The 26,295-nt window shown below is 40.6% G+C and overlaps 1 protein-coding gene across 11 annotated transcripts in view; it reads left to right on the top strand.

The window, feature by feature from the left end:
- Positions 1 to 26,295, top strand: part of HECW1 (HECT, C2 and WW domain containing E3 ubiquitin protein ligase 1) — a 256,737-nt gene that overhangs the window by 219,562 nt on the left and 10,880 nt on the right. For all 11 annotated transcript variants that reach the window (XR_003529753.1, XM_027655945.1, XM_027655942.1 and 8 more), the window contains 5 exons: positions 15,843 to 15,941; positions 17,297 to 17,426; positions 21,131 to 21,277; positions 22,645 to 22,759; positions 23,978 to 24,176. Coding sequence is in view for 10 of the 11 variants with exons in the window: in XM_027655945.1 (XP_027511746.1) it covers positions 15,843 to 15,941; positions 17,297 to 17,426; positions 21,131 to 21,277; positions 22,645 to 22,759; positions 23,978 to 24,176 (690 nt within the window). In the remaining variant the exon portion in view is untranslated. The remainder of the gene's footprint in view (positions 1 to 15,842; positions 15,942 to 17,296; positions 17,427 to 21,130; positions 21,278 to 22,644; positions 22,760 to 23,977; positions 24,177 to 26,295) is intronic.

Below are 26,295 nucleotides of genomic sequence, written 5' to 3'. Positions count from 1 at the left end.
GTTCAGCAAAGCATGGGCTGCAAGCCCTGGGCATCGTTTGATCCCTTGTGGGATTTCATTGTGTCAAAGAAACACTATCACGTGGGTTTGTTCCTATGATGTTTTTCTTTGTCAACCCCACTGACTTCTTTCAGAGCTCCTTTTTTAAAATGGAAGGCAGTTCGGGCCCTTTTTAAATTGCAAATAGTACATGTCCCTCTATTCTTGTAAACAGATCCTCCTATGCTTGGCTTGCAGTGGGCAGGAGCTAAAGAACAGTTCTACTGTCATGTCTGTTAAGGTTGAAGGAGAAAAAAGAATGTTTCTTAGGACTAGCATGGTCTCTGAATTGTTGGGATTTTTTTTGTATTATCAATTCCAGCAGTGGAGCATTATACTAACAATGATCCTTGCATTAGAGTGTTTCTCTATTGACATGAGCAGGAAGAGAACTGCTTAGTTCTTACAGCTTATCCACCTCCCACTACAATCCTGTTCATTAGACATGTGGTGCCTTCCCAGTTTTCAAGAAGAAATATGTTCTGACCTTTGTTCATCTTACCAGACTGCATGGGTAAACTTTTGATTTAGGAGGCCGTTGTTTGTGGAGATGTATTTTGATTTCAGGGCAGAGGACCACTTAGGCTGGCGCAAACCTAAGATCATTCTGCCCACATTGTGAGCAAACTGAATGCAGGGCTCTGTGGTGTTGCCATGTTATCTCAGCAGTAGTTGAAATAGGCCCTTACTCTTATGTGTTATAAACACTGTCATTGCAAAGAGTTCAGCTGCAATTTTCTTAAGTGATAAATTCTGCTGCAAAAAATATATAGCTTGTTTGATCCCTTCATTTTGTCCTTCTGTGCATTGAGAGGTTTCAGCATGAAAGGGGCAGATTTTTAAATGTATCCTGGGCTTATAGAACAGCAGAAAGACACCTAATATGATTTTCTCTGGCAGTTAGCATTTAACTCAGAAATCAGCAACAGTTAGACACTTGGGATATTTCTCCATCTACACATATCAGCTTCTTGCATACAAATGTTATTTGGCCTTTGGGCATTTTTGGTTTTCTTTTTTTAAGAAAGATAAGTCTTTTGTCCTGCAGAAAGAAATAAATGCTATGAATGAAGAGGTTTGCACATAAAGTATTGTAAATAGGGCAAGATTGCAGAACCTAAGGGAAAGATAAGCAATCCAGTGAGTACTTGGAAATATTTCTTGAACCTGTTATGGAAATAATTGGCTGAGACCAGCATTTTATAATTAGCCCAATAGGTTTCATGATTGGGTTGTAGATATCTAGACATTCTAAATGTTGTTGTGCTTATCTATGTGACTGATCTCAGCTGTTCATGTGTAACCCTGCAATACTGTATTCAGAAGTCTGTACAGCCAGCTAAGATAGGATTTGGACCAAGCTTTTTAAAACTCAGAGTAAGACTCTCCCATAAAGGCTTTGTAGGCTAACTTCTCCAATGGCACTATACTAAGGTGCTTGACATTGTTCATGAGGAATGGGCTTTTATGATTTTCTCATCTTTATCCAACTTCATTCTCATCAAAATCAGCACTAAAACTTCTGTTTCTCAGATTTACTTGTTGATGTGATTCCAGCAGAGCCTCCTCCCTCTAACATACAAAAAATAAAGATTATCTTCCAGTTCTCAAATCTGTTATGAAGCACCAGTTAACACAGATGAAACAGTTTGAGAGTTCCAGGGTCACAGAAAATTAATATTCATAGTCTTTTCAAAGCTTGAAGTCTGATGTCAGTCATGAAAACCACGCAATCGCAATTGGTTTAGATTTGCAGATTTCTTCAACTGTATGCTTTTTGGTGCTCGAGGGCTTATCATTTATGTGAAATCTACCCTTGGCATGTATTCCTGCAAGAATGGCTATATTAAGAAGCAGGACTAGCAAAAAAATTCCCTCAAAATTATTTTACATTTTCTCTTTCTTAAGAGAACAGTGGTGAGTTTGAGATAAATACAACAAAACGCAAAGATGTGAAGTTTTGTTCATATTGGCAGAATTGAGAAATACACTGCTCTTTTTCCCCCGGCCTAAAAGTTACTGTTCTGCCCCTTTTAATGGTTTATTTCATGCTTTGCCCTTTGTACAAACAGCATTCTGAGTCCAAAATGAGCACATCAAAGCACAGAGTAGTTGTATGTATGCCAAGTTATGAAAGAGACATAATGACTGGAAAATATTTCTCATTTATGGAGAAACTGAGATTTAACACCTTTCCTGCAAGCTTCCATTGAATAAGACTTTTTCCTTCAGTTAACATGTGCATGCAGAACACACAGAATATAAGATATCACACACTTTTAAAGTTAAAAAAATATTTTAAATCCCCATTTATCTGAAGGGACACTGTTATAACTCTCTAGACCAAATAAGTTTGGTGATACACATTTTTATCTGCATGGTACAGGATGTACCTGAAGCTCGTAGCCAGAAGAGCTGCTTTTAATCCATGCCATTAATGAGCCATTCTGTCTGATCTGGGTACTCTATCTAGCTTTTTACCTGATATTTGAAAAAAATCTTCTAAAATACACCCCCACTTAAGGTAGTTTGCTCTTCTTCAAGTAAGTGGGCAAAATATTGTGCCAACTACTATCTATTATTTCAGTGAAAAGAGTACAGTTTTGCCCAAAAATAACATTCGTGTCTTTGCACTTGGTCAGGTGTTTTGAACAACTAAAATAGGGTGGGCCACTGAAGAATCCTTCTCAAGTTTTGCTCAATTTACTGGGAGATGGAGTGGTGGGGAATATTAAATGTTTCTGTCACAACCTCATGCGGCTGAGGTCACTTGGTCTGTTCAGCCTGGAGAAGAGGAGACTGAGGGGGGACCTCATTGCAGTCTACAACTTCCTCAGAAGGTGAAGCTGAGGGGCAGGCACCGATCTGTTCTCTCTCTTCTTCTGGTGACCGGAATCCAAGAGAGTGTCATGAAGCTGTGTCAGGAGAAGTTTAGGTTGGATCTCAGAAAAAGGCCCTTCACCCAGAGAGTGGTTAGATACTGGAACAGGCTCCCCAGGGAACTGGTCACAGCACCGAGCCTGGCGGAATTCAAGAAGCATTTGGACAATGCTCTCGGGTACATGGTGTGACTCTTGGGGATGGTCCTGTACAGGGCCAGGAGTTGGAGTCGATGACCCTTGCGGGTCCCTTCCAACTCAGCATATTCTGTGATTCTATGAAAGTTGAAGCTGTGATATTCAGTACAGTTCCATAATGCTGAATTCCTACATACTAATAAATGACTCCCAATCACTTGCCAAATTGGCTTCTCACTTTCCTCCCTGTTAAGAGTTCTTTGAAAGACTGCAGATGGACTTTGAGTTCCTGAAGCATTGAAGCCGTGGGGTCCAGGATGACTGGTATTAGCAGATATACAAAGATACTTTTTCACTGAAGTGAAAAAGGCTTCTGTCTCTGATTTGAATTACTAACGTTTGATTGAATACTGTAGCTCTCTTTTTCACCAAAAGTCAATAAATAATAAAAGATTAGTTGGGTAGATCAACTCTGAGGAAATATGTTTCTAAATTCTGGGACTAAAATGGCTAGTTCCAGAGTTTGCATAGTCTCAGATTTTCATATGGCTTACTGGTTACTCTCCCTGCCTTCATGGTGCATTTTCAAGAGGTCTAGAAAGTGGCTGGCGTCTTTTCCTTGCATCTTATTCATTCTGTGTTGTAATAAAATGACTTACCTAATCATTCTGTGATACGCTGTGGTTTTCCTCGGGTCTATATTTTGCCTATCATTTTCCATATTATTTTGCTACTCAGCTCTAGCTAAGCAAGGTGGTAAACTGAATGTTTGTTTCTATGATAATTTTTGTATCATCATCACCAAACCTGAAGAGTATTATTTTTGTGCTGTTTCATTGTTCACATGGCTGCCATTTTCATATGTTATTATTTGCCTCTCATCGTAATATCACTTAAGAAGTTCTGCTTCTTAGAATAAAGCAGTTCTCAGTGTTTTCTCGTGAACTTCCCCTCACTGCTATGAGTACTTCATCTGACAATGACAACAAAAGTACCATTGTTTTTTGGTTCACAAAACATTGTGTTCATACTCTGCTGTCAGATGGCAACCCAGTTTCTCTTTTTCATGTCTTCTGAGTGGGCCAGAGTTCTCCTTCACAGCAGTCCTACCCCAAGGAGAAGTGCAGTAAGATAATGTAATACACATAATAATACATAAGATAATGTATTACACAATGTAATACACAATATCTTTTTTGAGAGACAGCGCTGTACTCATGTCACAGTCATCCGCACCAGACTTTTTGTCACCAGATCACTTACCTGTTCTTTTATCTGACTTGCTCCAGCAATCCATGTCACATCATCTGCTTTTGAATTTTTGGTCCATTGCATGTTTGTAAATGTAGAACCAAAGCCAGAAATGTGAAAAGAAGCCCACTCTCTGCATAAAAGGCCAAATGGCCTAGACAGAAAGAATTATTCACAGATATTCATTTGGAGATCTGAGGGATCTTAACTTGAAACATCTTTTTCTGTGTTTTCATAGTAAATTAGTGACAGCATGGGTTTTTGTAACAGTCAGGCATTTGTGAACCTTGCTGTGACATTTATGCAGCCAGAGAGCAGTACCCCAGTGTTACAGTTATGTTAGAGGTATTTACAGCTTGCTAATCATACTTAGCATTCTGTATCCATCTCAGAAAAGTCCTGTTGCATTGTTTGTTTTTCTGTATGTGAAAATCAATACATTTATTTAGCAGAACCTTATTAGAAAGTTGAAGACCTGTGAGTAAAGTGGTTTTGTGCAGAACCCTACTGAAGACCACAAAGATGATGATATAGTCTAAACCAGCAGCCCAGGTCTCCACAAGCTGTAGGTTGATTCCTGGCTACAGTGTCTGAATGAACTCCATTAGCTGAATGTTCATTTGAACTGCTTTGGGGCGGGAGTTTCTTCATTCAGTTCCCGTAATTAACTTTTCTTTCTGCCCTCCAATACCCCTCTTCGTTTACTAGTTTGTGCTGCTGAACAGAGTCAGACAGAAGACTTGCATGTATTGCTCCATTGTGTTCTGCGGGCAGATGGAAGCCTGGTGCACCCACCCTCCATCCCGACATGAACTTGCTTTCCCTGTGCTCCAAGCCAGCTGACATGGTTACTGCAACACTGAGCTGAGAAAATATTATATTGCCTCCAGTCAGGGCTGGTTACTTCAGGCTTGGCACCGACTTGATTGCTTTTAGGTGCTATGGCAGGTTTGGTACACGGATAGAGCATGCTCCCTTTGCCTGCACAGTGCTGTGTGGGTATAGCCCCAGCCGAACTCAGAGCGGCCCTTTTATTTGTTTGTGTAAATGAGAAATCACATAACCATCACAATCCATCTCTAGCATGACAAACAATGCAGGGTGTGGTTTTTCCCATTTTTTGTTATAGTAAACCCAAGAAGAACCCAGAATGTTGCAACCTCAGCTGTCCTTTCTCCTTAGAGAGCTTGGTTGGTTTTCTTAACCCAATTTCCTTAGTAGTAGTGCCTTGTGCAATTGGCCTGATCAGACAGATTCCTGATAAGTTTGAGACCTGTTTGACAGGAAGGTAAAGGTCTCAAAGATCCTAATTTCCTAAAAGCTTTATGAAACGTATGTCAGGCTACAGGATAGATCTACAGAAGAGTGCCTTAGTGAGGTGGGCTGGTGAATTCAACAGGGATCTGTTCTGTCCTCTCAGCCGGCCAGGCAGGAGGAAAGAGCTGACAGGTCTTTAACGGGCACAGGCTGCGAACCAGCTATATCATCTTGCTTGTGGATGTGAGGGAGAGCTGTGAAAGCTCGGGGGAGGCAGAAGGGAGAAACTGGAGATACTCCAAAGTAGGGGAAGTGCTAGCAGAGATGTGTAGGAGGAACTGTAGCTATTGCGGTGTGGTAATGTAAGGCCATCAGAGACAGATCTATAGGAAACAAAGCTCCATTAATCCTGCTACACAGAAAATTACTTATTTCAACTAAAGTGTTTTTAAAGAAAGTGACAAATTGCCTCATGACCTAATGGGTTATATTCAGATGCTGACCAGCTCATAGGATGGATTTAGCACGTTCTGTGGCTCCTTATAGAAACAGTGGAGAAATGTAGTCACAGCATCTAAGCAGGAGGTCTGCAAACTGCCATTACTCCTCTGCACTGACTGAAAGTAGCTCTGGGGAATATGTGGTGTGAGTTACTCATTAATCTGTCTAATTTTTCAACTGCTGTGGCAGTCAGCCTACATATGGCCCAATACGTGTTTTAGTCAGGGAGTCAGAAACTCTGAGTTTGGTTTTAGGCTCAAAAGGGACAGTTGTGTGGGCCTACATTTGGGAGAGGAATAAATTTAGAAGACCAATTTTGCAGCTGTCTTGAAAGGGCCTGTTTATGCTAAACACTGAAAAATCATCCTCTTAAAAATCAGATCAGATACAGCACCCCAGAGTGGGGCATCCAGCTACATCCAGTTGTTTTTTTATATCAGATGATTACCTCTTTGCCTCAGTTTCCATCTGAAGAGATTTCCTAGTATGTAATCAACTTGAAATCCATTTGATGCATACTAATGCTCTGAACTGCTTTGAAATTCTCAGATGGAAGGCACCATAGAAAACCAAAGGATTTAGCATTATGTTACACTATAAATTTTAGTTACTAGTAATATCTTATTTTACATAAATTATGTTTGCATGAGAAGTTTTCAAGCACTATTGTAAATCATATTAAAATAAATGTGCAGCTGAAATAATTTTATAAGAACTTTTCACTATGTGAAAAGGGTATGTTACTGAAATGCCTTCTTGCTGCTGTACTGTGATCTCTCTCAATGTCTTCTGTACTTAAGTAAACTTCTATTTTCCTATTAAGTTTGATGTATGACTATATCACATAGAGCCTACCTCAACAGCTGGTTAATTATTATTAAGGGTCAGGAGGAACTGGAAGATTAAAGGCAAACCAAAACTGAAGGAGAAGAAAAACATTCTCCTTAACTGAGCTTGTACAGCAACCTTTTTTTTTAAAAAAGCAAAAAGGTTCTGCTTTATATTTACCTTATTCTTGACTTTCTGTCTCTTACTAGAAAATTTTTTTCCAAGTTCTTTTGAGGATCTGAATGGCGCTGTTATATGAGTTGAAAGAAGAGATGTCTCTCAAAATCTCTCTCCCTTTTTCCTTCTCTGAATTTCGTAGTCGCTCCAACACTGCTTCCATAATTAGAGTTTGGTTTGAGGGAAAGGTGGGTGTTCTGTTTTGTTCTGTTTTTACGAAAGTCATATTTCTGGGGTTTTTCCCCTTGCTAGGGACCATTTAGTCTTTTGCAACATCGCAGATTAAATTTGACCAGAGATGGAAGGCTTCACATGAAAATCTCCATAGTGTCTCTATCTTGCATGTGGCACAGGAGAAAAGGGTAAAATCCACACTGTCCCTGAGCACGTGGGCCTACAGGGAACCATCGGGATGGGCAGAGATTGTATGTATGTTTGTAGTGGCAAAACCGCCCAGGGAGTGATGAATGTCCTCATATCTCCTGTTCCAGCCACACTGGAATGGCAAGGCTGAGCTGTCACTGTGAAGTATTGCTCAGTCATCATTGCCCCTCCTTATTTCTCACTACATTTTATTCAGACTTTGGTAAGATAAAGAAAAGTCAACTAGAACAGGTGGAGAAATTCCCAAGCTAACCTTTTTTGTTAGCAACACAATTCATACATCAAAAGAAAGACTGCTTGCAGAGCAGTATTGTTTTCAGTAAATCACCCAAATTCATTTTGGGTATTTTTGAGAAGAAAAAACATTTCTCTTTGTGTAGGCCTCTCCCTGGGATGTTTTGAAAGTTAAGTGTTTCATTTGACCATTGAAAATTATTCTTCATTTAAGTATGTTACCTTAGTGTTACATTAAATTCTAGAAAAAGGGAATATTAAAGATTTAATTTGAGCTGATCTGTATGGTTTTTAAAGGGAAAAAGGCAATGTTGAGTTTGTCAGTTTGCCCCAACTTGAGACTTTTTTTTCAAATCTCAGTAAACTTATGGAGGATGAGAAAAATCCTGACCTGATCATCCTCAATGAGAAAAAATTCATTTAATAACAAGAATACAGAGCTGTACAGTCAGTATCTTGTGGCTGATTGAAGGAAGCTTTTTACACTGTGACTTATGTCTTCCATTCTGGAAAATGACAGAGTAAAAACTGGAATTAATTGTGTTGGCAAGATTTGTAAAGTCAAAAATTTTCTTAGACCTCAGAGCAGAAATGTAAAAGTTCATGTCTTCTATTCTGCACGTTCCCAGGAGAGGATTAGAGCAGTCGTTTTGCAGTGGTGTTGATAAAAGTTGAAGGTATTCGATGATTTGCAAAACATTATACTTAAGGCAGACTGTCAAGCAACTAATAGCACAGAGTGAATATTAGCACAGAGATTTCTGAGTTTATTTACTCAATTGAGGAACCTCATCCTGAGAGAGGGGGATCATTGGCTGAATCACAGCACAGTGCAAACCCAAGTGTGCAGCTTCTGGACCAGGGAGGGTAAGTCCACACAGCTCTGCACTGCAGGTGACCTGTTTGCCGTTAGCTCAATATCTGCATCATGCTTCATTATGTGGTGTAAACAGTCCTGAGTGTTTACCTGGGACTCTGTGGTGAGCAGTCTCTCTCATGCTTAAATACCCCAGACAGGCTGGAAATAAGCCAATTATTGTGGCTTCAGTGTTCATAGTAGGCCATTGAAGGAAAATGTGCAGTCATTCAGCTTGTGCTTTTATGACCCTCTTGTCTGGCAGATGACTAAATCTCTGGATTTTCCCCTGTAGTTTGACTAGTTTGTTTCAAAACATGGCAAAGCTATGGAAAGCAAACATAAGTCATGCAATGTATAAAACTTCACTAATTCATAGATTTGAAAATGCCCACCACCAGCCTTTCCAAAATTTTTTACTGAGAAATCAAAGTCTCTTGATGAAAATGCTCTTTTGCTGACTTGAAAAAAACAACCCATATGCATCAGACTGAACTGGTCCTTAAGGAGTTGATCATAAACTGGAGCTGATGGACAAAATTACATATCGTTTTATAGAAGATGAGAAAGTAAAAAATATCAAATAGACTAAGCAACTAAAGTGGACCAGGGACTCAGAGGACTGTGATTCCTGTATTGTCTCCACCACCTTTTTTCTTGATAAGAAACTTCATATAAGTCATTTTACTTTTGTACTTAAGTTTTCTCATTTTTCAAATAATCTCCTCTGTAAGCTGCTTTGACATCTACCAGTCAAAAATACAGTTAGGATATGAGAATCACAAAATGTAGAGGCTTGTAGTCTTCTAGCCAGTAGTCCATACCTCAGTCTATATCTCCTCTGTAGCACTGGGCAGAATTGGAGGAGTGTTTGCCAAGAGTCTCACAGGTCAATGTGTTTTATCCATTGTACCAGCAAGAAAAGCTAAAGCCTGCAGGCAGAGTGGTTTCTGATGAAGGTTAGTCATGCTTGTGCTGCCATGCAGGAGTTCTCCCAGAGGAGGATGATTGCACATTATGGTCTATGAGGTTGATAGTTCTGCAAGCAGAGATGGCCACTTCAGCACTTGGCTACACTCCTCCTCTCCTCCTTCAAAACTCTGCATTCACAGAACTTCTTTGTTGATGGTAAAATGACACATAGCACAGATTTCTTGTTCCAGAGAGAGACCATCTTCATTTTAGATAGCCAGGATATAAGGAAGATGAAAAGATCTTTTGAGTGAACATGCAACATAGCTAGGTTAGAGACAAGGAAAAGGCTTGAAGGATCTGATTAGGTTAAATAAAGAAGCAATAAGATTTTCATTATCTCTTTGGTTTTCAGTTGCTGGTAAATTAAGCTTCAGGAATGGTTTGAGGTTTAGTTGCTAATTTAGGGTGTATGAGCTCCAGAGATTTAGAAGGACATGGATAGTTCACATTTCCATTGATAGATCTTTTTCATGTGGTTACTCCTTAGTACTTGAGAAACAGAAATGTTGTGTTCCACTTATTCCAGAAAATAAAAGTAGGGCAAGATCTTACGGAGGCGTCAGTATTTACTTGCCTTTTGCAGGAGAAACTTTTTGCACAAATTAGCAACAAACATAGTGAGGAAGTATGGAGACTCCCCTCAAAAACTCAGTAACTGTGTGAAAACCTGTAATGAACTTTGACCATATATGGGATAAGTATTTTGGTATTTAGAACATAACTCACAGGGGGTAAAACCAAAACCTGGTTGAGTGAGTCATTGCCATTCCTTCAAAAAACGTGTGAGGATCTAGAGTAAGTTCTCAGGTGGCATGCCAGTGTTGTTAGATGTCAGAAGAGTGGGATAAGTTCTCAACACAACACTGAATGATGCTGTGCATAGATGACCCAACAGTGTGTCTTGGTCTGTCTGAGAATTCTTCCTATTAGAGATGGATATAAGAAAAGAAAATGAGCTACCAGTAGTCTTGTTACTTCTTGTATTGGAATTCTTCTCCATGAGTAATATAGGAATTATTCTACCTTTTCTTTTTAATGTGCTGAGACCTCATGGACTTCTGTCTCACAGCCTTTGTAAGAGCCATTCCTTTCATATTAATGACGTGTGAGCTCATCAGATTCCTGATCTGAAGAGGCATCGTGCTGGAATGCCACAGTGTCCACCTCCGAGCCTGCAGACATGCAGAGCAAACTTGCCACAAGGCCAAATGACATGGTGGCAGAGAGGCAGCCTGCAAAGTTTGCAGATGCAAGTGAGATAGAACAGCGTTAGCTATCCCAGCCTGCATGGCCAAACCCTCCTGACAGCAGAACGCTGCACGTCATTGCATTGCTCTGTTCAAGTGTTCTGTCATTTGTGTGGGTAGGGGTTAAACATGCACACCAAATTAAAGAAAGGCATTTGTTAATGAAGGGTGATAGAGGTGTGGGTTTGATCCACTGCCAAGGTTTTGTAAAGGTGGTCTGATGTACTCCTAGATTATTTCTCTGTAAATGTGGCTCATACAGGACATATTGGTCATGTCCTGCACTGAGCCAGTACAAGGATATGTGCTACCACCACACAGACCTCTGGTGCATATGCCTAACACACTGACAGTTTACCTTAAAATTCATAGTGTATGAGTCCAGGCAGAGTTGATGTAACCATCTGGTCAGCTTTCTTGCAAAATACACATTCTTAGAACTTTCTTGTATTAAAAAAAGAAAAAAGTTCTTCATTTATAAAGTGTTAGTGCTGGTGATAACACCAAAATTCAGAAATCATAGAGTTTTCCTCTGCATGTTGCATCCCCCCTTCATATCACAAGATTGCAAATCACAAAATTTTAAGCTATAAGAATGGATTTTTAGTTCCTTTAATTAGCAGTTTCTGGTCTTCAGGTTGTTCATGAGTGTCTTCATAACAATGATGGATTTAACTGACCTTTTAAAACAAGCTGTAGCACAACGTCTTGAATCCATGATGCCTGGTTTCCTACAAATTTCTGTTTCCTGACTGAATTCTCTGTTGTCTAATAAGATGCATGTTCAGAGTGAAGTCTTTTCTGTGACTGTGCCTTTGTAAATATTTCCTCTCATTAGATTCTCTGGTGTCTAATAAAGGTTGAGATTAGGTCCAGTCTCACCCACTGTGAAAGGACTAATAGGCTGTCCAGCTGTCAGGCATCCACCTGACAAATATCATTCTCCCTCAGAAGAGCTGCCAAGGACAGAAACCCTGTACTACGGTGAAGCCTCATTTGTTCAGTTTGTCTTTCAGGTGGCCAGAAGTTCATCTGCGCGATTAAACAGTCAAAAGCTTTAAAACTGGTGCAAGAGAATGTGTAAATTTGCCTTTCAGATGAAAGCAAGTTTTCACTAGTCTTATGAAAGGAAAGTGACATTTTCAAATTTTGTGTGAACCATGTTATATTATCTTGAGCCCTTCTTTGAATATTTTTTCACAAGCTACTGCATCAAGAAGGGCACCCTTAAACACAGCTAATGTGTTTGAGTGAGATAAGGCTTGCAAGATTTTCAATCTTTTTAATCCCATTAGGTGCTTCCTCTATTTAGGATTTAAAGTTTTCATACCATACCCAGTTTAGCCCACAAGGTATGGTTCCCAAAGCATCCCCAATAGAATGATAAAAACCGTTCTTCCTCTTTACACATGGATTACAATTTTTTCAAGGTACATCATTATCCTTCTGAATCCAAGCTAAAACTGTCACATGAAGTAGAGCTGCATTTATCCAGCCAGTTAAGAGAGAGCCCTGTAACAAAGTGTCATTTTGGGTCCTGTCTTGCTCTGGTGCTATGTGATAACAACTGGAGTAAATTAAATCTCCTGTGACCCAGGTGCAATTGCAGGAAAATTTATTGCCCAGTCACTGCTGTAGCATATGGATTTGTCTCTCCCTCAGTATACAGGCATACAGTAAGTATGCAGAGTAAGAGAGTCCCACTGAGGGGAATGAACCTGTTATTTTGCAACAGGCTGTTGTGAAACAGGCTGTTTCAGGGGCACCTGAAGCCTCCAGAAAGAAAAGGAGTTAGCTGGGTACTGTGGAAACTTCTGCAAATGGGTCAAAGAGTAGTGTTGTTAAAAGCCAGAAAGCAGGTGCACACAATGTCCTTTTTGAGTGGATGAACGGTGTCAATAGGTAGTCAAACCAGAGCAACTCTACTGCTCATTAATTCTGTCTCTCATTCCACCATTTCCTGTTCATTAACTCCTTCCTGCATTTCCCCTCTCTGCCGGAGCACATTACTCAGACTCAATCATTGTCTCCAAAAAGGAAGGGTGTTGAAAGAAAAGGCCAGAGCAAGACCTTGCATTCCCCAGCTCTCCCAAACTAGCTTTTCTGCTAGAAAGAAACCAAATAAGCATTTTACATTTCCTTGGAAAGATAAATGTAAGTCAGGTTTAAAGAAAGGTATGTGCCCTCTAGCCAGGATTTACCTTTGTGCTGCTTATTCTGTCAAGAAAACTTGTTTTGTTCTGAAGGGACCGTCTCAGCCACCTATAAATTTCACCCATGCTCTAAATCCTTCAGGAAGAAATAAACACAGGAGTCTGGTTTTGTTTTAACTGGCTTTTGTAAGGAGGGCAATTTGTTCCTTCTTGCTTTTTTGTTAGTTTCGGTATAGTTTAAGTTGGACTGTTGTGCTTGGCTTATTGTAGTGGCAGCTTGATGGACTGTATGGACACACACCCAGATAGACTGTATTGTTGTTCTCTGAGAACAGCAGCAAATGATTCCCTTTTGATAGGTATCCACTGACTTTACCATGGTCCATGTTTCTCAGGTATCTGTTGACTTGCCATGATCAATGTTTCTCAGTGCACTGCTGGACCACAGAAGTGTCACCTTTGGTCCCAGGCCCTGTCCAACCTGGGCAAGGGGCCAGAGGACTTTGTCATACACTGCTCTTCAGATCACAGAGTCAAGTATAGCAAGTCTTTGCAGAGATACCAGAGCTTTTTGGAAGGGCAGAAGGGTCTGTGGGTTGGAGAGCTCACATACTTTGGACATGAAGCAATGTGTCTGCTGGGGTGATATGGAGCTGCCGGTAGCTTTTTTATCCATTGTATTGATAGGCATCAGGAATGTCATCTCCCTTATCTAAGTCAGCTAGTACTGGACTCGTTTTCATACAGAGTACCGTTGCAAGGGCTGGGACTGTGGAGCTATGGTCGTACCCCCTGTTTGAGCAAGATCTGGTGTGTTCCTGAGAGCTGAAAGTGCAAGGCCAGACTGGTGAACCACACAACCCAGAGTTGTTCTGCCCACATTTGCTTAGGCTGACCCACCAGGCTTGGTCCTTTCACACAAAAATGCTACTCCTGACTTTTAGATGGTTTGATACAGTTCTGCCATCAGGCACTGACTCAAATTAAACTCACCATTAACGGCCACCGTAACGTACTCACGGTTGTAAACACCTTGGTCTTGGTACGCTGCCGTTTCATGTCAGCTTTGCATGAATGCCCTCCAAGCCATGCAGAGGTATAGAAGTGATGTAACCAGCAAGGAGGAAAGGAATGCTGTTCACACATTCAAGAAGTTTCTTAGGAGAAGCAGCCTTCCCACATCTTTCTTGGCAGTTTACTTTCAGCTTTACTTCATTCCAGATGGCCGCTGCCTGTCCCATCCTGCACAGCTGAGTAGCCATGGGCTGAGCATTGCAGTGAGGAACACCCCAGTGCTCACAGTATTTTCATTCAGTGTTCACTTTCAATGCACAGGGATGGATGAGGGTGAGGAACAAAACCAAAAAAGCCGACGTGTTATTTAGGACAAACGGACTTGATTATGGATCCTGAAGGTGCTATAAAACTGATGGATTATAGGCTCAGCATTTCTGGGATTTGAGCTGTCTGGCTTCCACTGTGCTTTCATTGTGTCAGCTCCCCCTCTTTCCCTTGGTTTTTGCTGGAAACATTGCACCAGAGCACAAGTGAAGTGAAGCAGGTCCTAACTAGACCCAACAGCTGCCTTTTGTTGCTGCTGTGGAAACAGCTGTAAGGGGGTAATATAATCACTCTTCTGTTGCCAGTCAGCTGCATATCATAAGCACCTTTTTTGGATGCAGGGGACCCAGAGGCAGCTCCTGTGGTGATGTAAATGCTAATTGGGCCTACAGCATGCTATTTTGTGCCCCATTTGACATACTAAGCACTTGCTGTTCTGTCTCAAGAGCATAAAGTTGACTGAACGGATATTTTGTGTCACTTTTATTACAGTGAGAATCATGTTTCATTCATGTGCAGGAGAGGTCTTTGCACTGGTTCCTGTAGTGGAAGAAATGGTTTCTTGGATTTTAGATCTGTTTCTCATCTTTTGTGCAATAAAACTTTGCTGTGATGTCAGTCAGCTCAGGCTTGGAATACTCACATTTGGGATGTTGGATTATTTTTCTGCTCCTTTTCTAAAAATAAACAAGTTTTGAACAGGTGTTGGGGATTGTTTTTACAAAAATCAAACTCATTTGACCTCACACCAATTCTGTATTTGTCTGAGATTATTGATTTAAAAGTAGATTTGATGGAAAAATATCTAGCTCATAGAAGAAATCATAGAAAGAAAAATTTAGCAGCTTATCATCACAAGTTAAAGACTGCAATGGGCAGGGCACTATTTGAGTGTACTTGCTGTGGAACTAGTGGTTGTTTTTCTTAGAAAACAGAAAAAAAAAAAAAAACACAGAAAAATGTAAATGCTGAAGACAGCTGAGCATCAGCATTAAGAAAGTGGTCTGGGGACAGTGTACCTGAGCTTTAGATACTGATTTTAATCTGTCCTTGGTCACAACAGTTAGCTTACTTGAACTTCAGTTTTCCCCTATGAAGTCAACTCGCTACCCTTTTAAAGTACTTTAAAGCCCCACCTTGGACAGAGTTGTAACTAGTCAGAATCTGGATATACTGGTTCTCCAAATATCCTTTGCAGCTCTTTTGAGATAGTATGTTTTCTGGTGAGGTGGAATATTACAGTATTTCACAGGCTAAATATTATGCTTGATGGAGTCAGTCTGTATCGGAGCATTCAACTAAAGCTCACAGAAGGTGAGTGTTTATTGGTTTGGCACAGGAGAGCACATAACATACCAGCTGCAGGTATAGGCACTGTAGGAGATGGATCAAGAAGAGATCCATTATTAATCAGTCATGGGAGGGGTGGCATTAAGTATCTACTCAGAAAAAAAAAATCAATTAATAAATGTGGAAAAACTAAATCAGAAACAAAAAAAAGAAAAACAGTTGCTACCTGTGTAAGTTTCTGTATTGAGAGTCTTGAGTTACACTTCATTTACTCTGTGTTTTTATATCACAGGTTCAGGTTCAGCGGTCGTATTCTTGGCCTTGCTCTCATTCATCAGTACCTTCTTGATGCTTTCTTCACAAGGCCGTTCTACAAAGCACTACTAAGGCTGTAAGTATAAGCATGCAACCATGCAGAAACAGTGATCCCACAGTAAGTCCTACAGAAACACAGACCCTTGGGGAGTTGCTTTGAGCACCCTGACCTTCAAGTTCTTTCTGATGTTGATTGGTTGGTCTGTGATTGAAGAAAATGAACACATTTTAATTTTTCTTTACTTTCTCCAAGAATTTGCCAGTCATAAATACAACGTTGATAAAAACTAATAATAAGTATGACATTTAGGAACACAGATTTGAAAGTGCTGACCCATAATTCCCAAGTTTACTGAGGAAAACTTACAAAACTTCAACCATGTGGAAGACTGAAAAGCATCTTTGATGGAATGAAACAAAATAACAACAAAAAATACATAATTTGTCATGCCTCACTGGTGGAGTAGGTTTTCATTCTATAACACAACTTGGGTTAATTAGGAATGCTAGTGTAGATACAAACGGTGAATGTTTCTTTTTGGTCTTCTACTGTCTTTTATATTAGTAAGCAGAAGCTACCAGTAATAGATTGCTTTCAATTTCTACTTTATATTTGATTGACAATCTGTCCCTCTTTAATTATTAGACTAAAGTAAGACAAGGTACATAAAATTTGCAGCAATAAGAAAATTACTTAATTATTATGTCAATACTGCAATTGAATGATAAAGAGCAGAATAAAGCTTAGCTGAAATAGTTTATCAATTAAGATGATTCCAAATCCGCAAAGATAATTGTCTTAACAGTCCTTTGAGTTCTTTGTCATATTGGGTTTTGTTGTGGTTTTTTTAACAGTGACTATTGCTCGGTTCCAAATGCTCATATCTGAATTGTACCTGATCTAGTCTGGAAATAGCCTGAAACCTAGAGCGCTCCCTGCATCCTTATTGCCCCTTTAGGGAGTTTGAAACCAGGCTGGTCATAACATCCACCTGTTCTTTCAGCAAATAAGGACAGCTCCTTATTTGCAGAAATTTAGGCTGCCTGATCTGCCTTATGTCAGTCCTGTGAGCTCACCTTGAGGAGGATAGGTACGTGGAAGCAGCCATGCACAGCATGGTAGGGCTGAAGGTAAGCATGTGCTCTGTAGTGCAGGGCATCCTGAAGAATCACATAAAATCAAGCCCCAGGGGTGTCTTCTGACAGCAAATAGTGCAGGCAGCCAACAGATTTGGCCTTGAGCCTAGCTATGCAAAGCAGATAGTTGCACAACTGCTTCAAGAGGGTCTTGTAACAGGCTTTGATGTTGACAAAACCAAATGAACATCACCTTTATGTTGGATCTTCCACATAAATTTGTTCACATACTTAGTAATAAGTCATCCTGCCAGTAGTCATGGGATCATATCTTTTTTCTTGTCTTTCAATCAGGCCATGTGATTTAAGTGACTTAGAGTACCTGGATGAAGAGTTCCATCAGAGCTTGCAGTGGATGAAGGATAACAACATCACAGATATCCTGGATTTAACCTTCACAGTGAACGAGGAGGTGTTTGGACAGGTGAGCACAGCTATGCAAAACATCTGAAAAGAAAATCTGAAGCTGACAAAGTTGGGCATGATGAACATCTTTCTGTCAGAACAGATCCTTTAGCCTTTCAATAACATTTTCCTCTCCTACCTTCTGTTTCTTTCAAGCCACCTGTTCCAAGGCAGATGTTTATTCTTAGGGTATATAATATAAAATACCAGCCCTCCTACAGGCCTATTAAGCCACACACTGATGAGCACGAGGAATTCTCTGGAGCACAGCTCTTCTGTCCAGGGTGTAGTTCACACAGATGTGGCATTCGGTGAATGCAAGCAATGTAACTAAAAGCTGATGTGACTGAAAGGATGGGGGTTAGGAGGGAAGAAAAACATCTGACAGGTGGTGTAGGACCTGGCAGCTCTCACCATTATTTTGTCTAATGTCTCGCTGTTAGATTCTGTATCTCTTACTTAATTTGCACCTGCTTAACAACTTGGTATGTACATCCATTTATTACGCTTTCTACAACTCAGCTCTACCTTAGTCATTGTAACCTGACTGATCTGGGGAACTACAGCCTTAAATACAGTGCGGCACTTAAGTCTGGCAACCAGAATAGGTGTCTCCTCTGGGATTCTTTGGCTTGCACTGAGGGCCTGGTGCTCTTTGCTGTTGCAGCTCATGCTAGATTATAACTGTCTCTGGAAGACCTTCACGGGACCCAAAGCAACATTCAGAACAAGATTAAGGACCTCCAAGGTGATACTGAAAACTAGGGAGGCTGAAGAGCCACGCTCACCAAGCACTGCAGAAGCTCAAGGAATGGAGTTAACTTGTGTAAGAAACAGACACACAGCATCAAAGGGAGCAGAGAGATTAGGTGGAATATACAGAGAATGGCTCTTACTGCTCCAAAATAAGATTGCCAGGAGGAGTTTGCACAAAGCTAGAGTAGTTCTGTGAGCTAGGGGACAGTTAGGCTAGTTTCTGAGGGGAGGAATTCTGGCCCTGCAAAAGGGCTGCTCAGCTATAAGCTTGAAAGTAACAGAAAGCAAGCAAGGCTTCAGGGGGCATATTCAAAACTGAATTTAGTCTGCACATAGTACAAGGTCACTAAGGATGAGCAGAGTTAAGGGTAGATGAAATGAAAAGGATGGGGCTGAAGAATTGATGTAGGAATCCTCTGTAGGAACGATAACACTATTTTTCCCAGACTCAGATGCAGGGTTTTTTCATGGGCTTGGAGCTGAGAGCTTATATGACATTGAACTGACAGTACAGCGGTTTCCCTGGAAGGTATGGCCACATAAAACTAATACAAAAAGACAGAGAGAAACACACAGACTTACTCACAAAGACAGATGAGACAAGTTTATATTTACATTGGAAGACTATAAAGTTGAATAAGAATCTCAACCTGAGTTGCCCTGATGCATCTGAAGGTAACATTTGGCACACTAATTACTTGTTATACTTTCCCCAAAGGAAAGAGCTAGACAATTAGATAGGAGTCTGTTGGGGAAGATGGCACTCCAAAGAGAATAGAAAAAATCATAATCTGTTGTAGATGCTGTGGGTATGAAAGCAAAAGAACACTAAAAGCCAGATTTTGATTCCAGTTCACATGTTGTCTAGTACTTTATTTCATATATACTAGATACTAACCTTGCTAGAACTAATGATGGGTTAAAAAATGGTTCTCACTGAATTACAACTGTCGGAATCCAAGAGTCCAAAAGGAAAGTGAGAATTTCCCCCTTCTAAAGTTTGCTAAGTGCTAACAGCAAAATAACAAAGAAATCTCAGTCACAATTTATGCTCACAGATGGATCCCAGTTGGAAATTCTTGCATGCCAAGAGTATCTGAGCACTTAAATGCCATCTGAGCATTGCTTTGCTGGGTACACGTGCAAGTGTACATCACAGTGGGAGCTCTGCTAATATTTGGGAAGCTGGATTTCAAGGGCTGGGTAAGGGAAACCAGAAATACTGACTCTTTGAGAAGCTGTATGGTAGATGAGTCACAAGCCTTTTGTCTGCTTCCACAATGATTTTACTCTGGACCAGTCACTGCTTCTGTCATTTTTTCTCTCTTGTCTCATCTCTGATGTGTATTGAACTTTTAAGCCTTCCAGGCCAAATTGTTTTTCTTGGACTTTCTTAATTAGAATGAATTACAGCCTTCTTGCATACTGGAACCTGGAACACTCCTGTAATAGCAAAGATATGATGCCAAATCAAGCATTGCACATTTTTACTGGTGGGGACTGAATGCTAATTTGAGAATTTCATTTATAAGACAGAGAGAGGTGTCAGTTACTTGTGATCCAAAGTAGTTTCTCATGCTTTTACCTAGTAGAAAGTGTTCTTTTAGGCCTGTCTCTGGACTCTGTATGGGGATACAGCCTGACCTGAGCCCTGGCTATTGCTCCAGTCAGGTAAAAGGGATGAGCTAGATTGTCTGAAATGTCTCCTTGTTACTCTGAAACCTGATTCTGAATTCTAGCTCACAGCTGTGGTTAATACTTCTATGAACAAGAATGGAAAAATAGGGACACATTGATTGCAGGCCTCCAGTTCTAGGGAACTACTTGTATTTGAATTCATATGGATAATGAGAAGTTGAAGAAATGACCAGCTTGTCTAGATGTTTGTGGGAGATCTTACAGGAGACTTAGAACATCTGGACTTACAGCTGTGCTTAAAGCCGGACAACATTTAGTCTTTGGTTTTCCAGATGTATCTTATTGCCACGCAGCCTTGAAGAATACAACATGGCAGCTGGGCCAGAGTCTTATCCTCTGGATAATGCAGCATTGCTTGTATAATGGTAATGCAGTGATTTACATTTGGGAATTTAACCTGAACCAGCTAAGAATTCCTAACTCATTCCATCCAACCTTACTTGTTCTTGCTGTTTCTCAACAAAGCTGCAGATTAGATGACTCATTCAATGTTTCCTTAATTCATAATATTATAACAGGTCCCTCAAGTAAAGTGACCTAAATACTGTCTGTGCTGTCTGTTGGGCTAATAAATAGATAATAATATAAATAATACTAATAATGAATATGTATTTGTGCAGCTCCATTTACTATCTGTGCTAGACATCATTGTTATAGCAGCAGAAAACTGAAGAGGAGAGCAAAACATTCTTCCTTTTAAACCCTCTGAATTGAATGTGAAACTAATTGGAAGATAAATATTATTTTCTGTCACATGGGAGAAGGAGTACGTACTTGCTGAATAGAATCCAGATTGATTCCTTAAATCCCTTCTCAATCTCAAGTCTTAACAACCCAAGCCAATTAAATTAACCATTAAAATGCAACAAAATGCGTTAGCTCTTGATTTAAAAAAATTATTTACAGTACAAACACTTCTCAGTTTTGGATGGCTGATACAAAAATCTGAATCCCACAGTGACTATTTGTTTTCTGTGCAAGGCTGCTGTACAGGTCTTGTTTTAGGTAGTGTACTGGGAGTATTCATTTTATGATAATTTCTTTGGCTATTGGAATTTCTGAGTAAACACTTTTACTAGCACTTGGGGAAGGGTAATGCTTGTTGCCTAAGACACAAGTAGATATCTCTTCCAGTTAGTGGAGCAGTCTGCCTATTCCAAGATTGTCCATCCTTGCTGTTGTTTCCTGTACCATTGCTTAGATAGCCTTGAGCTTAAAACACAGTATGATCCATACATTGCTACCCCACTGTTTATCTTTGTTCTGCAGGTGACAGAGAGAGAGTTGAAATCTGGAGGGGCAAATACAGCAGTGACAGAAAAGAACAAAAAAGAGTACATTGAGAGAATGGTGAAGTGGCGAGTGGAACGAGGAGTGGTTCAGCAAACAGAGGCCCTGGTCCGTGGCTTCTATGAAGTAAGTAACAAAATGATACTCCCACGGTCTTCCATTCCTCATCTGAATGAGATTGTGCCCATGGTTAAACTGTGCTTCATCGGGACCCTAGGAAAGAGCTGAACAGACACAACAGCAAGGATTCGTGGATCTGTAGAGATGGGGACCTTGTATATATATGGTTTGTTTAGCATTAAGGAAGAAAAGAAAGAAATGTGTACTCTGAATATAATAAAGCATTATGATCAAGAGCTAAGAAGGACATTGCTTTCCATTCACATAGTAAGAGAAGTAGTCATTTGCAAATTTTGTTCTACCCTGTTCTGTTACAAAGGAAGATTGTGAAAACTGCATACTTTGATGAGAAGCTGGTGGAACATACTGTATCTTTAGGGATTCATTCCAATAAAATTGGTCCTTGAGTGCAGTCCAAGCTGTTATCTGGCTGGTGTTCATGGATGCTGTTCCTTTGTTGTCCCTGAATTTTCCTCATTTGTCTTTGCTGAGGACCTGGATCTGAGAACATCCTTCTGGCAGAGCTGCTACAAGGACTGGGTGAAAACCTGTGGCTTTGCTGCCCAGCCCATGCAGTCACCTATTCTTGCCCCTCATGAATCATATGCAAACATGTATCTTGCCCTGGCCCTGACAGCTATCTAAGTAGAAGTTGAGGTCTGTCTCAAAGAGGGAAACAAACTGGAAGAATGGCAAGCCTGGAAAATGAAACAGCATATAATGGACATGCAGAATAATACTATTACTAATGGGGCTAAGCAGTCATGCACTGACAAATTTACTGGGGGTGGAAGTCAGTGAGGGTGGCTTTGTGGCTGCATAGACTTGGTCAGCCCTTTTCTGTGGAAAGGGGTTGGCTGACATGTGCATATAGTTAGCTACCTTTTTCTCCCTGTGAATGTTACAGGCCATTAAAGCTTTTGGTTTCACACAATGAAGGAAGTGAACCTTAGCTGCATCTTCAGTGGATGAAGACCTGAGGGCACTCCCACACAATAGTAATCAAATTCCAGCGTGAAACAAATACAAAATAAATTGTCCATATTACAAATCCAGACTTTATCAAAATCACTTGTCAGAATGAATGTAACAATGAAGAATGTTCTGCACAGATTATGTCCTGTCACTTTTATTGTTTCATTCTGGCCAAATCTCATGTGTGGTGGTTGTTTGCAGCTCATTGAACAGACTCCCTTCATAAGTAGACTCCCTGAAGAAGAGCACAGATTTATCAGCAGAGGAGTGGAAGTTAGCTGTCAGCTTGCAGACTTCATCAGTATAAACAGCTGGCCATCAGAGCCATAGGTTTATGAGACTTTGCATCTGCTTTATTTCCCATCTGAAACTGTGCTTACAAGTGTTTTTTGTTCTAGGTTGTAGACTCCAGGCTCGTCTCTGTTTTTGATGCCAGAGAACTGGAACTGGTTATAGCTGGCACTGCAGAAATAGATCTCAATGACTGGCGGAACAACACAGAATATCGTGGAGGTAAACTGCCTGCTCATGTTTACTAGTATCTTCACTGGTTCAGGAAAGACTTGGTCCATCTTTTCCTTCTGTCTTTCCTAAGGGAAATGCCCTTATTTTGTTCAGAGAGTTATTGTGAAGAATAACTCATGAAATAAATAAGATGTCAGGTTTGGATCAACAGGTGTAATGGTACTGAAATTACTTCTGCTATTTCTATCCAGATTTTATCCATTCAATCCCTACAGACTTAGCAGGAGTTTTGACTATTAAGGACTGAAAGGGATTTGCAGTATTAGATCTAAAAGTTACTTAGATGACTGTGAATGAACTCCTGGCTTCACTGAAAGTAGTTTCACAAGTCCTCTTGGCTTCAGCAGGGAGCTGAAATCAAGAGCTGAATTTCATTGTTCCCAGTTACACTTCAACAACATACAGATCTTGCTTGAATGTCCCCCCTTAATGTAAACTGTATCACTTCTCTACTGCTTGGCCTGGTTTTGCTTTAAACATTGAGTATGATTTATCCAGCCTGTCTTGGATGATGGATAAGTGTAAAATCCACCAGTTCTGCACCACAAATGGAAAGTTCCTGAGGTTGACATATCCTCCCCTGAAATACAAGGTTTCAGTCTTTGCTGCTCACTGCCCAGCCTTTGCATTACCTTGAAATACACGCTTACCACAAGCACAGCTGGTCCCCAAAGTTATTCTCCTACTTTTTTTCTCTTAGGTATTGAAACAGATTCAGCCTGGGCTTATGCTGGCTTTCACTAGCACAAACCAAGGCACAGAGCCCCTCAGGTGGGAAGTTTGCCAGGGAAGGGCTTGTGGCAGCAAACTCCTCTCCATATGTTGAACACCACTGCGATCCAAAAGAGAATTTATTTGGGAATGAGAAATTGTTAAGTTGTTAAGACTCACACTGTGTGGCATATTGCAATTGGTCTTTAATATCTCATGCACGTAACACCAGTTCTTGCCAAAGGATTTGTGAGAGGCTAGTGTACCTCGAATATATATTTGAGTGTCAGGATTTGAAATTAATTAGTAATATTATAATATCCACAGCCAGGACAAAATGGAACCTGGGACCTATTGCTCAAGAAGAACAAGATATATTGTTAGGTTGTGATCTTTTAAGTAGATCTTCTGACCCATGCCAGTAGGAACATATTTCAGTGTTGCACTTCCCACTCAGTAGGGCACGATTTTAATTTCTCTTGCTTCTTGGTTTAGGTTACCATGATGGACACATAGTAATACGGTGGTTCTGGGCAGCAGTGGAGAGGTTTAACAACGAGCAGAGGCTCCGGCTGTTACAGTTCGTCACAGGAACATCCAGCGTGCCATACGAGGGCTTTGCTGCTCTCCGAGGAAGCAACGGGCTACGGCGCTTCTGTATAGAGAAGTGGGGGAAAATAACCTCCCTCCCAAGGTATGTCCCAACTGGGAGTTTGTACCAGAATTGCTGTGAGAAAGATAGGCCTGGTGCTTTGTTGCATCTCTCTGCCAGTGAAAGATAATGAATGCAGTAAGGACACCTAAAAAAAATACCAACAAAGAAACAATTATCAGTTTGTTCTGTAATTATATTCAGAGAAAAGTGTTTTCTTTTGCTACCTTTTTGATTTACAGGCTCGATTTAAACTAGTTGGAATCCTTGGAAATGGTTAAGATAAAGATTTCCATAGATCCAAACCAGGTTCTCTTATTTTGATTCTAGAACAAATCCAGACCAGCAGGAACCTGTCAACTGATTCTGATCCCTTTACTTCCAGAGTACAAGTAAAAGTACTTGTGAATTTACAGAGGCATGAAGCCAAAATCTGTCTCTGAGTTTTGGCTGGAGACCTAAGCATAATCCCTTCATTTGCTCTGATGGTTCCCCTTTTACATAATGAAGAATCTTAGTGACAGGATATCAGACCCTGTGGTGATAATATCCAGTTTGTTACATCTAGCTCAGTCAGCCAACTAGGAGCAAATGAGCTATAATGTCATACAGAATCAACAGATTTGGCAGTGCTTCCCAAAGGAGGGGTCATCTTCCTTTTCGGAACAAAGGGACAGGGGCACAGAGAGGTGGTTTGACTTGCTTAAGGCCACCCAAGAGAGCCCTGGCACAGCCAGTGATACATTCAGCTCTGAGTTCTGCTTCACCACTTCATGAGTGACCAGCACTCATCCTTTCTCACTGAAGTGAGTCACCTTTTCTTGAATGTCCTTAGAGTTGCCTGAGGCTCTGCCCCATTGACATTACACGGCATTTCAGCACCTCTGAGACACTTTTGCTACATGGCCCTTTTACATCAGGTCTGCCCTCCAAAGGATGCTGTCTCCCTGCTCCTATCATTTACTTTCAGCTGCAGTCCAAAGGAGGTCACTTCCATGGCACAGAGCAAAAATCTCTATGAGCAAAACTTGGAAATGTATTCAGACAATCACTTAACAAAGGATTTGGTCCAGTTTTCTTGTTACTTGCTGTCCACGTTGTTTACACAGAAACATGCTATAAGACATGAACTTGAGTAAATGTCCAGAGTCCTCCAGAGAGGCAAATTCCAAATCTGATCACCCTCTTAGTCCATGCTCAAGCCCATGTTTATTCCGTGGGGAGATGCAGGAACTGGACCAGGGCACTATATCACCAGGCATTCAGAGCTGACATCTTATGTGGCCTCCCTCTAAAGTCAGGAAAAGGGAAGTAAATGTTTTTAAGGAACAGTTCATCCCACTTGAACACAGATTTTTAAAATTGTTAAGCTGAGTCACACCTGGTACATTCTGATTTATGTCCATCTACCACAAAGACTTTATAGAGACAATATGGAGAACTAGAGCCTACATGAAAGCTAGATTTAAAAAGAAATGAAAACATGTAAGGTCAGTGAGATGACTCCCAGCTTCAGCCAGCAATGTGGAAAGAAAGCCTGAAAGCAAGTTTGCTATGCATAGTCTGGATCCTCATTTGCAGAATATATATAGCCTGGTTCTAAGAGGTTCAGAGCTTAATAAGGGCATTCCTGCCTGTTGACAGTCAGCAACTAGCAGTCACAGACTTGTGCAGCATTTCTGCAGAACTCTCTTTGCACTCCTTCTGGGGTGGAAGGCGGTGAGAGGGAAGGGTGGACCTTGGCACGTGCACAGAACATGCCCTGGGCTGACCCATCAAGTTCTGAAAAGGTAATTGGCCTCTTTCTGCTCTGCTTAACTTTCTTTGTGAACCTAGGCATTACTTATGACCTAGATTCAGTTAGCCCCGAGATATCCACATTAACAATTTTATGTTTGTCTGCTGATCACCGAACTTGTTACTCTCCCTGAAAGAGACCTCTTTTCCAGGTGAAAGTTGGTAGCAACATTTGGAAGTCTTAGAGCTCTGCATTCATTTCAGCCAGAGGAAAAAGAAACAACACTTGCTCCTGGGGAATAAACACAGCTTGATCACCGTGAATTATTGCCTGCATTTTATAAAATTATGGGCTACTGCCAAGTATACACGGTGTTAAGAAAGAACATAAAACACACAGGCTAAGCCTGGAGGTTCCCTAAAT

This window comes from Corapipo altera, unplaced genomic scaffold (genome assembly GCF_003945725.1).
Source record: "Corapipo altera isolate COAL_440 unplaced genomic scaffold, ASM394572v1 59, whole genome shotgun sequence".
Lineage (NCBI taxonomy): Eukaryota > Metazoa > Chordata > Aves > Passeriformes > Pipridae > Corapipo > Corapipo altera.
The sequence above is the reverse complement of the archived record's forward strand: the minus strand, read 5'-3'. Positions and strand labels throughout refer to the sequence as shown.